At 39.0% G+C, this 13,069-nt stretch overlaps 6 protein-coding genes across 6 annotated transcripts; 5 read left to right on the plus strand and 1 right to left on the minus strand.

Moving 5' to 3' along the window:
• Nucleotides 1-348: 348 nt before the first annotated feature.
• Nucleotides 349-1,003, minus strand: LOC108602689 (CG42823). The gene is made up of 3 exons (XM_017990828.1): nucleotides 757-1,003; nucleotides 519-698; nucleotides 349-459 (listed from the first exon to the last, which is right to left on the minus strand). Exons 1-3 carry the CDS (start codon nucleotides 1,001-1,003, stop codon nucleotides 425-427), a joined length of 462 nt encoding a protein of 153 aa, XP_017846317.1. The 3' UTR covers nucleotides 349-424.
• A 1,318-nt stretch (nucleotides 1,004-2,321) lies between these two features.
• Nucleotides 2,322-3,056, plus strand: LOC108602639. The gene is made up of 3 exons (XM_017990784.2): nucleotides 2,322-2,418; nucleotides 2,561-2,893; nucleotides 2,948-3,056. The coding sequence occupies exons 2-3, from the start codon at nucleotides 2,698-2,700 to the stop codon at nucleotides 3,004-3,006; spliced, it is 255 nt and encodes an 84-aa protein (XP_017846273.1). The 5' UTR covers nucleotides 2,322-2,418; nucleotides 2,561-2,697; the 3' UTR covers nucleotides 3,007-3,056.
• Nucleotides 3,057-3,139: 83 nt separating this feature from the next.
• On the plus strand, nucleotides 3,140-4,336 carry LOC108602580 (cathepsin D). Its single transcript, XM_017990718.1, has 2 exons — nucleotides 3,140-3,379; nucleotides 3,436-4,336. Exons 1-2 carry the CDS (start codon nucleotides 3,249-3,251, stop codon nucleotides 4,292-4,294), a joined length of 990 nt encoding a protein of 329 aa, XP_017846207.1. The 5' UTR covers nucleotides 3,140-3,248; the 3' UTR covers nucleotides 4,295-4,336.
• Nucleotides 4,337-4,478: 142 nt separating this feature from the next.
• On the plus strand, nucleotides 4,479-5,615 carry LOC108602542 (four-domain proteases inhibitor). Its single transcript, XM_017990675.1, has 4 exons — nucleotides 4,479-4,568; nucleotides 4,932-5,189; nucleotides 5,246-5,398; nucleotides 5,458-5,615. The coding sequence occupies exons 2-4, from the start codon at nucleotides 5,006-5,008 to the stop codon at nucleotides 5,466-5,468; spliced, it is 348 nt and encodes a 115-aa protein (XP_017846164.1). The 5' UTR covers nucleotides 4,479-4,568; nucleotides 4,932-5,005; the 3' UTR covers nucleotides 5,469-5,615.
• A 74-nt stretch (nucleotides 5,616-5,689) lies between these two features.
• Nucleotides 5,690-6,244, plus strand: LOC108602675. The gene is made up of 2 exons (XM_017990819.1): nucleotides 5,690-6,088; nucleotides 6,152-6,244. The coding sequence occupies exons 1-2, from the start codon at nucleotides 5,707-5,709 to the stop codon at nucleotides 6,202-6,204; spliced, it is 435 nt and encodes a 144-aa protein (XP_017846308.1). The 5' UTR covers nucleotides 5,690-5,706; the 3' UTR covers nucleotides 6,205-6,244.
• A 2,367-nt stretch (nucleotides 6,245-8,611) lies between these two features.
• On the plus strand, nucleotides 8,612-9,136 carry LOC108601401 (transcriptional regulatory protein AlgP-like). Its single transcript, XM_017989300.1, has one exon. The coding sequence runs from the start codon at nucleotides 8,612-8,614 to the stop codon at nucleotides 9,134-9,136; it is 525 nt and encodes a 174-aa protein (XP_017844789.1).
• The last annotated feature ends 3,933 nt before the right edge of the window (nucleotides 9,137-13,069 follow it).

Consider the following 13,069-nt stretch of genomic DNA (forward strand, 5'->3'; position numbering starts at 1 on the left):
ATTAAATTTTCTAAAATGTGCTATGGGAAATCCGAAGCTATAATTAAATTTTGTTTGAGATAAATATTTGTGCAGTTGAAATTGTTAGGCACTGAATTGTATTCAAAAATTAACTAGTTAAAGAAATTAACTCTTAAATATAAATTTAAATTGTTGCCATGACAGTTGCTACAATATTTAAATTAAACAGAACTTATTATTTATTCTATTTCTACATGTATTACGTGGTAATAATTAAATGAGCAGCTGTATTATACTAAATAAGCTGATGAGCTCTATATTGCATTTTTGAAATTCTCGCATCGTTAATTAATTGAAGCATTAAAAGATTTTGGTTGCGTATATGGAGTTTTAACTTTTTATTGTTCTTAATATAAAAGTAATGCTGCATGCTTTATATTTTAGCTGCTTCAGTTGTGTTGCTCTAGGGGCATTGACCTTCAGTTACATCAGAATAAGCTGCAGAAACAAATGATTGAATTCATAAGTAGTTCTGTTTTATAATTACAAAAACTTACCAACACCATTCTGGCAGGAGTAGAGATCTAGCAGACATCTGTTTAGGAAACTCATTTTGCGCTCTCGATTCTGCCCGGCGCTGTTTCTATCGTAAAATGTGGCGCACACCCAAGAGCCACCAAATGGGCAAATGAAGTTGCAAGCACGCTGACAATCTCTTTGGGTCGTTTGTACAAAGGCTAAAAGTTAAAAATGGATTTAGTAGACTGTCAGTTAAATTAGCTTAGCTTGACTTACGTCTGAGGCATTCGTTTCTGCGCTGACAATTAATATTGCCGAACATGCAACCGTTCTGGAATACGCGGCATCTGCGATCTACAATGCTCCAGACTGGTTCAACGTGATATGGATTGCATCTGTAGTGTTCATTACAAGTTCTCAAGCAGGGCCGGCGACTTTCTTGCGCCACACTTTCATCTGCTGCAGTTAGGTACAGTGAAGCAAGAATTGCTGCTATACAGAACGTTAACGTGTGGAAGTTCATGCTGTCAAACGAGTACTAAGCGTTAAAATGATTTGCGAGTGAAATTTATAGCGTTAATTTTTCAGCGTAATTATTGACTTAAAGTTTATTCATAAAAGGTATTTAAATTTTATCAGCTGCACAATTATTTGCACAAACTGTGCGTCTGTTAATTATGTTTTGCTTTAGGGCAAATATTTTGCAGTTGAAAGTGCTAAGCACATAAATATTTTAAGCAATAAATTAAAGTTACGCAATTACATGTACGCAGCTTCTTCAACTTCTTTAATTGTCAGAGCTTTTGGACAAGTTGAATGGATTTTGAAAGTCATTCCCATGTGGCTGCCTGTTAAGCAGGTTTGCTGCTTTATTTCGAAAGTAAGCAGCATTTCGATTTAATTCACTTTTGTCTGCCCAAAAGCTTTTCAATTTGTTGTAATTTGTATACATCAAGTGCCATAATATATCCACACACTAGACAGCTTGTCATAATTGGTAATACAATATGACGCCCACCTGTAGACCTTATGGTTAAAAAAACAAAGCGCACAAGTGTATAAAAAGGGAAAGGTTTTGAGCTGTACACTTTACATTTCATTTATTCAGTCAGTTTACATGAGTTGTTTCATCCTTGGTTCGCCTTTTAAGCCATGCACAAAGAATACTTTAAGCAGTTTGCCATTCGGTTGTTTTAACAAATAAATAGTACGATGCGGTTTATTGGATTTTAACTTATGCACATAGTAAACTTTATTCAAGCTTCTGGTATTTGAGGATGCGTTGAAGATTTTTATGGGTTGTATTATTTTTGTAGTAGCAGTAGTTTGAAGCTGCAATTGCTGTTGTATTTTGCTATTTTGAAGCTGCAATGGCTGCTGTATTTTTCTATTTTGAAGCAGCAATGGCTGCTGCTGCTGCTGCTGTTGTGGTGGATAGTACACTATGAAACTGGAGGGACTCATTACAACATGTTCCCCAGCATAGAGAGCGCTAGCCAGGCCCATAAGCAAATATACAATCCACACTTGCATGCCAAACTAAACAAACTGAGCTGTTTATGAGATGCTGTTCTGGAACTTAAGCAGCTGCTATGTGTCCAATTGATTTGAGTTGCTTTAAATGTAAGATTGAGCTGTATACATCAGTTTTGCATAGAAAGCGCGAAAAATAAAGTAAACCACAATTGGTTATTACACTTAATGAAAATTTTGTTGAGTTTAGTGAATTCCCAGTGATGAGTGTAGTTCGAATTGGTTAAATGTCATTTGAGTTTGTTTGTTTCAAGCGCAAACTTTTATGATTATAGCCCATAATTAAATCGCATGATACTTATCTAAATTTCAGTTTGACTTTCATTAAATTGAATACAAAAAAGCCCAAGCTCGAATTATTCATACGCTATGTGTAATGTGAACTGAAATTTGTCACGCCAACAGGTAAACTTTTAATTATGACGTATGCATTTTAATTGATAATATAATAATTGATTAGAGTGTTTTATTATGCGCAGTTGGGTTCACGTAGCTGTAAGCACGTGAGTTAAATACGTGCTTAGTTTTATATTTGTTTTGCTTTTAGTTTGATTTGCGTACGAGCTTCACACTAAAACAAAAACCAGTTAGTAATATTGGGAATCACCTTGCGCTTTATTCTGTCAATATAAAAACGTGCTGACAGTCGACATATTTCAATAGTCTCATCAAACACACAAGACAATGAAGTTCGCCATAGCTCTCATTAGCTTAATAGCGCTGTTTAGCCTAAGTCTGGCTTATAACAAGCCTTGTGCAACGATTTGTCCAGCAATTTATCAGCCCGTCTGTGGTGAAGCCAGAGTTGGCAACAAGGTGGTGCGCTGTGAATTCTCCAATGCCTGCATGATGGGCGTAAGCGGCTGCACCAAGGGAATAAGTAAGTGACATAAAACATTTTTATTAAATGTTATTAATTTAAATAAATTTACAGATTGGCGCAGTGCTGCTTGTGCTAAGTTGTCGCCCGACTGCGATCGCTTTAAAAACTAAGTTTATTACTAATTAAATAAGCAATAAATGTTTGCCAATTGCTAAACTAATTAGCAGCAGCTTCTTTACTTAGTAGTTGTAGCCAAATGTGTTGTTTAGTCTTAAGTCAAAGCTCAGGCAAGATGTGCGCCTCTTGCAGACTCATATTACTCTTAGTGGCAACGCAGGACTTGAGCTCTGCGCAGCTGCTGCAAGTGTCGCTAACTGCGCAGCAAAGACCACAACAGCTGGTGCAGAGCTTTATGTCCAGCAATGTGCTGCAGCTGCAGCTGGCAACGCAGCATAATATAGAATATTATGGTGAGATTGGCATGGGCACACCAGCTCAGCGTTTCAAGGTGCTGTTCGATACAGGCTCTGCCAATACTTGGCTGTAAGTTTAGCGCACAAGCAAAGCTCAATTGGCGTCTAAGCCTGTCTTACTTATAGCCCCTCGAGCAGCTGCCCGACTACAGATATTGCCTGTCAGCGCCATAAGCAATACAATTCTCAACAATCCTCAAGTTATGTGGCAAATGGCAGCAAGTTCTCTTTGGCTTATGGTGCGGGCATGGTAAGTGGCTATTTATCGCAGGATACGCTGCACTTGGCAGGCGCACAGCTAAGCGGCTTAACTTTTGGTGAGATCACACAACATCATCAGACTATCTTTGAGTCAATGAGCTTCGATGGAATTGTGGGTTTGGCATTCGCGGCAATTGCCTGGCATGAAACGACGCCCTTTCTGGAGCTGCTCTGTCAGCAGCGCAAAATACAACAGTGTCTGTTTTCAGTATATTTACGCCAGCAGCCAGTGGCAGCGCAAGCAGCTGGTGAGCTGCTGTTTGGTGGTGTTAATAGCGCACGCTACAAAGGCGAACTGCACTACGTGCCTGTCTCGGGCGAAGGCTATTGGCAAATACAACTCTCAGGAGTTGCAGTGCGTGGCAAGTTGATTGATAACAATGTGGCAGCTATTGTAGATACAGGCACTTCACTCATACTGCTGCCGCAACGTGTGCTTGGCTCACTCTATGCCGCCTTGGGCGCTCGCATGCTGGGCGACATTTATAGCTTGAGCTGCAAGCTCGAGGAGCTGCCAGCTGTGGCGATGCATTTGGGCAATTTTACACTTACGCTAACTCCAGCTGATTATGTTGTAGAAATCGAAGGCTTATGCATTAGCATCTTTGTGCCTTTTAATTATGATTTTTGGGTGCTGGGTGATGTCTTTCTACGTCGCTACTATACTGTCTACGATGCTGAGGGCTCAGGACGCATGGGCTTCGCTGAAGCTGTGCATAATTAAAGTTTCAAACTTTCCATGCCATTGTGTATACCAGTTGTTTATATTTTAAGCTCTTGTATTTATAATATATGCGTGATTCGCACATCAATTAGCATTTAAAGCTTACTGAGCTTGTTTATCTTGAGAACTAGTAGCTAGCTTGTATATAAAGAGCGCACAAAGCGCCTACTAGACTCAGTTGTTCACATTGCTGCAGAGCGTGCAAACTTAAATAGGTTTTGTTTAAAAAGTTGTCTAGCTTTCGAACTAGCAAAAGACTGTTTATCGCCCCACTGTGAGAAAGTTGCTATAATTCATTAAAATATATCAAGTGGAATCCCCTAAAAACAGCTCGCAGCTTTGCTTTGAAATTGATTTAAAATTCTGGGGCAGCCCATTATATACTAATATGTATATTAGCAGCTGCTAATTAGTTAACCAATTCTATTAACAACTCTCAAGTATATGCTGTACTTCAAGCTTATCCATCTGTTTATAGCCTTAACTTTAAGACGTACATTTAATTTTATTTACTTAAGGCGTAAGCTTGACGTTTCAGCAAATTAACAAATATTATTGTTATATCATGCTATTTACACAAATGCTATTTTTAAGCCATTGTTTTGTTTTGTTTAACTAGCTGCCTATTACTTTGCAGATTTTAAAACCAGATATTACTTATAAGCTACTAGCGCTAGCTTGGACAGCTCAGTTGTGCGTTGAGCTTTAACAATGATGAAATTCTGGCTAATTAGTTTGCTTGCTTGCCTGGCTCTAAGTCAGGTGCACGCCTGCACAGCTCCGTGTCCCGATACGGAGGAATTGGTATGGGCAGTGGGTCCTCGTGGAGGCGGCGGTTGCATGGTTTTTCGCAATATGTGCCACTTTACTAAGGCCAACTGTACGCGTAAGCCACGTAAGTTGATGTTGCATTCTATTAAGCGTTTATTACTAAACTAAAACTACTTGCAGCTTTGACAGAAGTAACTAAGGAGGAATGCCAGAAGCGTTGTCCAAGCATTTGTCCTCAAAATTATGATCCAGTCTCAGGCTTTTACAAAGGACAGGAAAGAAAGTTTGGCAATGCATGCGAGATGAGTGTGCACACATGTCAAACTGGTGAAAGTAAGTAGCAATAATTAATTTATATGCCTTTTAATATAAGCATTTTAATATTCTTTCAGTTTTTGATTGAAATCCACAAGCATTTAATTAGTTTCCAACTGCTGTTGCTTGCATGACATGTTTGCTTTATATGAATATTTGTAATTAATACAAATTATATTTTAAATGCAGATTTTATAAGCTAACCCTATCATTAACGCTTATCTATACAATAAAAAAAGCACAACAAACAGTAAACAAAAATTGTATAAATCGAATTGTTTAGTATGAGAATAGACAAGTACGAGATTTTCCAGCAAGCCGCCAACATGTCGAACTACAATAAATTGCTTGTTATATGTACGACGCTGCTTGTTTATTTGGCTTACATTGGCGCAAGTCATCATCACCATTTGCATCACTGCAGTGTGCAGTATCGCTGCTCAGATATTAAGGATACCGTTTGGGCCATGGACCATGAGCGTTGTCATATATTCCACAATGAATGTTTGCTGAAGGTCGAACAGTGCGCACGTCAAAACGCTGGCAAGTCTGAACTTATTGAAACAGATGAGCAAAGCTGCAGGGAAAGCTGCCAGCTGCCTTGCTCCGATGACTTTGATCCTCTCTGCGCGCAGTTCTTCCAGGAGGCGTATATTACTTTCTCCAATGAATGCGAAATGCGCAACTATATGTGCGAACACAATAGACGTAAGTACATAAGCATTAACTTTGCTTAGTTGGTTGTGTTAATGCATTAATTTTCATTCACAGCTTATTCGTTTTACGCCATGGGAGAATGTGTGGAGTATCCATCCGGAGAATAATTATATATGAGTGTGAACTTGAAGCTTAATAATAAATTAGCAGTCATTTTAAATTGCAATCAATTGTACAGTTTTTGATTTATTATTTGCTTTTACCCAAAAGTTAAAGCAATAGTTGTATGTTAATCAAAATATAAAATAAATATTATTAATTCCAATTGATTTTTCTGTCAGGTTAAAGTTTACAAAAATTTTATATAATGACAAATTATTAAAAATATCAAGATTTTTACTTATCTTAATCAAATACATATTGTTTGCTCACTAACCATACCAAGCCATATCTAACATCTCAATAACCTTTTGGCTTGAGCACGCGAGCTTTGTTTTTAGTTACAATCTAAGCTCATGACGTGTGAGTTGTCTGAGTTCAGGGGTCAAGCACCGCTTCAAGTTGTCAAAAAGTGTAATACTGGATTTACTAAGTAACTTTGTTATATTTAACTAATGTAGTAATTGCTTAATTAACACTAAAGGCAGACAGCATTTATAAATTATATTTAATTTAAGTTATTAGAACAAATAAACTGGTAACAATTTTATGTATAAAAGCCAAGCCTTGACTGCAGTTAGTATCAGTTGCAGCTCAAGCAGCATTCAAAACATTTTTTAATCCTTTTCAATTAACTCACCAAGCTACTTACTAAAAATGGCTGCAGTTTACTTCATCCTGATGAGTTGTGTGCTCTATGGAGCTATTGCTTCTCCTTCGGCAACTTCATATATACCTGCCGGTGGCGCTGGCTCTGGCCGCCCTGTGGGCCAAGCACCTGGACCTGTGATCTCTAGACCCGCTACCAGCCCTGTTGTTGGACGTCCCTCGGCTATTGGCTCAGGAGTTTCTCCGGTCTCTACAGGACCTGTCGGCTCCCGTCCAGGTACTTCATATGCACCTGCTGCTCGTCCTGCCCCAGTTGGACGCCCAGCTGCTATTGGAACTCCATCTTCCAGACCTGTGGCTACTACCGGAGCACGTCCAGCACCAGTTGCTGTTCCTGCTGTGCGTCCCGTTGCACCCAGACCTGCCCCAGTACCAGTTGCACACCCAGCTCCAGTTCCAGCTGGTGGTTCTCGTAGCTATCGCCCCACTCCCTACTAAATGAAATGTTATAGAAAACCGACAACCGACATGCATACTTACGAATTTTACATATATATACTTTCTAAGCTCTATAAATATTTCAATGCATACATAAATCCATATTGTTTTTTTATTATTATAATTTTATTATTATTATTTTTGGCAATTGAGAAAAGTTGAGAGCTTACAAATAGTTGATAAACTTTTACCATAACAATATATCTTTTGTGCCCACTCAATAAAATTGTTATAATCAGCAAAATAAATTCCAATTTGACTGTTTTATATAATTAAACGTTTGTTTAAATGTTTTTTGTTTAAATAGGAGCATAAAATGAATGATTGTTGACCAAGTTATGAAAAAAAAAACTAATGCTGCCGTTCTGCTATTGATTTAATTTCAAACTTTGTGAAGCTATAAACTAATTTTTACCATTTTATATAGGCTTAGAAAAGACAATTTAAATGTGCATAAAATTGTATTATTTAAAAATTATTTAGCAAAGTTATGAACAGAAGAGCAAACAAGCTAGACAACTTTCTGTGAAATATCAATCTTTGATAAGCTGTAACTTAGTCCTTAGGCATCAGATTTTAGAGTTTTATGCCTTGCTAGACTTGTGATATGCATCTGAACAAAACTGCATTCAAATATGAGAATGTTGGGATTTTCGATATTTTTGGTGTTACCCCTTGCTAATTTCTGCAAAATTCAACAAAAATTCAAAGTTGTATAATTCAAAGTCTAACAATGCAACTTTCATTTTTAATATCAATACAAGTACAAAAGTGTAAATTATTCACCAGTTGGATGTATTTTGACCAAACTATGATAAAATAACGCATGCTGCCGACAACATTTTGCTTTAATTTCATGCAATTTCTACTTGTTGTAACAAAAACCCTATTAACATAATTATATTTATATATTGATTGATATATGTATATTGATATACGTACTATGTGCATATGAGCTGCTAACGCTTAAGTAAATATCTATTAACAGCTCGTAGCAATAACCTGAATGCCTGCTTAATTTTGTAAAAAAAAGAATTCCAGCCGTAAGTGCACTCTAACTTCTGAAAGTAATAAATAATAAACGCGTACTCATTAGCTCTAATTCATAATACTAATTGTGCTAAAGTTGCTTAGAAAGGAATAAATAAATGCATAAAAATCTGATAAGATCTAAACAGAGATAGTCGAACACTTGCCAGCAACTATATAAGCCTCAATCTTAGCTGCAGAAAGCATCAGTTGTCACTCAAGCAACAATCAAGAATTTTATATTCCTTCAGTTACTTCAATTGAATATCTGCTACTAAAATGGCCGCAGCTTTCTTCGTCCTGCTCAGTTGTGTGATCTACGGAGCTATTGCATCCGCTCCAGCCACATCGTACTTGCCTCCAGCAGCTCCCGTTGGTGGTGCCCGCCCGGCTGTGCAGCCCCAAGCTGTTGGTGCTGGCCGCCCAGCTGTCCAGCCCCAGACTGTCTCGAAGCCTTCGAATGCCTACATTCCACCAGCTGCAGGCCGTCCAGCAGCCACTCCCAGGTCAGCGCCATCCACTTTGCCTGCAGCTGGAGGTGTAACAAGTGGCCGCTCAGCTGGCCCACGTGCTGCGCCAGCCCGTCAAGCTCAGGCTGTTGGATCTACTCATGCACGCCCAGCTGCTCGCCCTGCTGTTTCCCATCAATCCCAAACTATTGTTCATCCAAGCCGTCCTCGTCCCGCTGTGCAGGCGCCTGCTGCCAAGCCAGCTCCAGCACCTCAATCCGGCTACAAGAGTCATGCCCAACCCGCTCCAGTTGCCACAGGCTCTCGCACTGTTGGCAATCGCGCTCCTTACTAATCGCAGCAAAGCAGATAAACTGATCATCTCGACAAAATAGTTAATCCCTAGCAGACAAACATATTTTAAGTTTTAAATAAAACAAATTACTATATTCAACTATAAACTTATGCTTTTCAATTGAGTATGTCAGTCTCCAAAAGCAAGTTTATAAATGCAACAATAGCAAGTCTTGGGTTATAAAAAAAACAATTTAATTCGTTTCGTTTTAGATAGATCATTAAAAACTATGCGTATTATAAATTATATACTTATTTTATTTATTTAAACTGCTACTGTCGCTGTCATTGCTCATCCTCCTTACGTATTATAGTTAACGAGCTGAAATCTGATTCTGATGGCCGCGAAGCGTTTACACTCTGAGGAAATGCAGTTTACTTATAACTTAATTAACAATATTCATAATGTTAAAACTGATAATTAATTCTTAGTATTAGTATTACTTAATTAACTCATTACGAGTTTTGTTAGCCGCCAGCGACCATGTTTAAGCACAAAAAGCTTTGGGATTGCGGTGTGAACACGATTTGAATAGTGTGAATAATAAACAAAAGTTCAATTTAATACAGTGACGACACTATTAACTTTGAATGCAACTCAATTTATTATTGTAAGCAAAGCCTCTGTTAATGCAAAGTATATGGGTGTGTCGAAAAAAAAGCTTTATAGCAACTGAATAAACAATAATTGAGGTTTGCATTTACTGCGAAATGTTTTACTCTTGATTTATGGCTATTTATTGACCTTACAGTTTGCATCGAATTAAATGAACATAGGTTTGTAATTGAATGTTATATTTTTCTTTATTTAAAATTGAATATGTGTATAAGTTTGTGTGCTGGGGATTTATAGTATTGTGTAGATGATCAGTTTATCTGCTTTGCTGCGATTAGTAAGGAGCGCGATTGCCAACAGTGCGAGAGCCAGTGGCAACTGGAGCGGGCTGGGCATGACTCTTGTAGCCAGATTGTGGAGCTGGAGCTGGCTTGGCAGCAGGCGCCTGCACAGCGGGACGAGGACGGCTTGGATGAACAATAGTTTGGGATTGATGGGAAACAGCAGGGCGAGCAGCTGGGCGTGCATGAGTAGATCCAACAGCCTGAGCTTGGCGGGCTGGCGCAGCACGTGCGCCAGCTGAGCGGCCACTTGGTACACCTCCAGTGAGGCAAAGTGGATGGCGATGCCTGGAGTGGCTGTGTGCGCCCTGCAGCTGGTGGAATGTGGCATTCGAAGCTTCGGACAGTCATGGGGCTAGGACAGCTTTGCGGCCGGGGGCACCAGACAGATGTGGGGCTGCAACGCGGGCGGCCCACCAACGGAAGCTGGGCAAGTACGATGTGGCTGGAGCGGATGCAATTGCGCCGTAGATCACACAACTGAGCAGGACGAAGAAAGCTGCGGCCATTTTAGTAGCAGATATTCAATTGAAGTAACTGAAGGAATATAAAATTCTTGATTGTTGCTTGAGTGACAACTGATGCTTTCTGCAGCTGAGATTGAGGCTTATATAGTTGCTGGCAAGAGTGCGATTATCCCTGTTTAGATCTTATCAGATTTTAATGCATTTATTTATTCTTTTAGAGCTAATTATTTATTACTTTGGTAAGTGGAGCATTGACCCAAACATTTTAAGTCGTGACAAACATTTAGGACAAATATTATTTGGTATATTAAACTTTCAATTACTTTTGAAATTGACAAAGCGTCTGCTTACTTCAGAAATTCATATAGACTATTTAAGCTGCAACTTTAACACAAATATTATTTGTTTACAAAACAGCGGAGACTTAGTTCTTAAAACCGGTTAAGTGAACTCTCAAATTTATTTGACTTAAGGTCATGCTTAAAGTGTTAGAACCTTACAATTAGGTCAGTGAGTCATGGGGACATTTGTCTTGCAATTTTTAATAATTAGAGAGGCACAATTATGATGATTAGCATCTGACTTAATTTCTGAAGCGCCAACAATAATTTTTATAATTCAGCAGAGCTGCACTGTGGCTATATAAGCTAGAAATTAAATTTAGTTGCGCATTAGTTGTGAGTACCGTGAAAATGAGCGTGAAGTTAATCGTGTTGTTGAGCTGTTTGGCCTGCGGCATTGTCGCCTATCCACCGGCAACATCCTACTACCAACAGCAACCAGCTGTTAGCTCAGGTTATGGATATGGTGTTGGATACTCTGGCGCAACTGTGCAAAGTGGACGCTCCACTTTCCTGGCAAGCAGTGGCAGACAATACGGCGTGGGTCAATCCATTTCGAGTGGTCACTATCAGCATTTGCCATATGAGAGTCACATTGGCACGAGCTATTATCCTGCTGCTACTGCTGCTCACTATGGCGGCAGCACTTATGGCGCTGTAATTGCTCATCAGACGCCAGCTTATCAGCATGGCTCTGCTTATGGTCAGCATGCTGGCTATCATGCTCATGCTCCCTACTAAGAGCTTGTTACTCATTACATCAGCGTAAACTTTGCTGCAGCTTGTACTTGCTTAAATATAAAAAAACAGCTGCTTAACAAAATTGCTTGGCTCGTGTTGCGTTCACTTAAATTTTAATGATTGGTTTAGCATTACTTTGTATAAATTTCGGTTTCGGTTTTTGCTTGATCGTTGCGTGTTACAACAGTTAACTATTTTGGCAGCTACATTTTGGCCAACTGCTAATACAATGCATTAAACATGAACTGCAACTAAAACGAAGCGGGGCGGCAGCATAATTGGCTTATAGAAGACTTCATTAAGCAAGTGCCAGAGATCACTACGCCTGATTAGCTGATATTCAGTGCTGTCTATAGCGGCATATAGCTTCATTAATTGTCTAACAATAGCTCCAAGAAAAAGTAACCTTCGCTCACACCCAAAAAAAACCAAAATCAAAGCAAAGCATAATGTACTTATGTGTAAATAGCTCAGGGTCGACTTGGTCAAATATTTTTTGCCATTTGAAGTCGTAGCAAATTATGTTTACAATTGTCTAAGAAATGGCAAGACCAATTGATTTGATAGCTGTATGCAGGCAAAAGCTTAACAAAAAAATATGAAATGTCATGCTAATAATTATTGGCGTCGAAAGTAAAGTCGCTTAGGCCATTATGTAAGCTTTTGGTGGCAAATAGTTTTTAGCACACACAACGGACTCCCAGTGGGCCACATTGTTCGGTATCCAGTTGTGACTCATTTGCTGTGGCTGTCAGTGTCGCCAGCTGTGTGTGTGGATAGTGTCAACGCTGCAATAGTTTTTAATTTCCTAGACGCACAGCACAGAATTAGTCAGTGTGGAACCGTTAGGCCAATATATAAAAATATATCAGGCAATTGCTCAATCGCTTTGATCAAGTAACAAACACACATTGTGCTGCAAATTGACATTTGAAAAGTGAACGCAGAACAACAAAAACAACGAGTCTGGCAAACAGTGCGTTGCCAAAAATCTTGAACATGTTAAGAATGCTGGCAAGGCTGTCTGTTGCTGCTGCTGTGACAGCCATGTAGCGCCTTCGACTTAATTAAATTGGCTTTACATGGGCAATTTGTGGCTTAGTTGGTTAATCAAATGGCCAAATTGTAGGCGCGCTTGTAATTAACTTGAACAGAGCTGCAGCAACGGTTAGCGTCGCAGCATTGAGCTTTTTGTCAAGCTGCGCGCTGCCTAACAACTCCATTAAGATGCACATGCAAATTGCTTATCACATAAATTTCAATTTAACTCAAAACTCAAAACATGACAAGCCGAGAACATGAAAAATTTATATGTATCGTATGCATCGTAATTTAATTTTGCTCCACATTGCTATAGGCGTGTGTGTGTGCGTAAACAAAAAATGTCACATAACATTAAAAAGTTTAATAGCATGTTTAGAAAAAACGAAAAGAAGCAAAACTGCAAGGCTGTCAAACCAGGTCGATAACGTTAAGTTACGGTTTGTA

Source organism: Drosophila busckii, chromosome 3R, assembly GCF_011750605.1.
Source record: "Drosophila busckii strain San Diego stock center, stock number 13000-0081.31 chromosome 3R, ASM1175060v1, whole genome shotgun sequence".
In the NCBI taxonomy this organism is placed as follows: Eukaryota; Metazoa; Arthropoda; class Insecta; order Diptera; family Drosophilidae; genus Drosophila; species Drosophila busckii.

Coding starts and splice junctions, on each gene's coding strand:
- LOC108602689 (XM_017990828.1), bottom strand. CDS start 1,003: ATGAACTTCCACACGTTAACGTTCTGTATAGCAGCAATTCTTGCTTCA. Junction 699..756: donor CAGAAACGAATGCCTCAGAC/GTAAGTCAAGCT, acceptor TTTAACTTTTAG/CCTTTGTACAAACGACCCAA. Junction 460..518: donor CTCCTGCCAGAATGGTGTTG/GTAAGTTTTTGT, acceptor TTGTTTCTGCAG/CTTATTCTGATGTAACTGAA.
- LOC108602639 (XM_017990784.2), top strand. CDS start 2,698: ATGAAGTTCGCCATAGCTCTCATTAGCTTAATAGCGCTGTTTAGCCTA. Junction 2,894..2,947: donor CGGCTGCACCAAGGGAATAA/GTAAGTGACATA, acceptor ATAAATTTACAG/ATTGGCGCAGTGCTGCTTGT.
- LOC108602580 (XM_017990718.1), top strand. CDS start 3,249: ATGTCCAGCAATGTGCTGCAGCTGCAGCTGGCAACGCAGCATAATATA. Junction 3,380..3,435: donor GGCTCTGCCAATACTTGGCT/GTAAGTTTAGCG, acceptor TCTTACTTATAG/CCCCTCGAGCAGCTGCCCGA.
- LOC108602542 (XM_017990675.1), top strand. CDS start 5,006: ATGATGAAATTCTGGCTAATTAGTTTGCTTGCTTGCCTGGCTCTAAGT. Junction 5,190..5,245: donor CAACTGTACGCGTAAGCCAC/GTAAGTTGATGT, acceptor AACTACTTGCAG/CTTTGACAGAAGTAACTAAG.
- LOC108602675 (XM_017990819.1), top strand. CDS start 5,707: ATGTCGAACTACAATAAATTGCTTGTTATATGTACGACGCTGCTTGTT. Junction 6,089..6,151: donor TATGTGCGAACACAATAGAC/GTAAGTACATAA, acceptor TTTCATTCACAG/CTTATTCGTTTTACGCCATG.
- LOC108601401 (XM_017989300.1), top strand. CDS start 8,612: ATGGCCGCAGCTTTCTTCGTCCTGCTCAGTTGTGTGATCTACGGAGCT.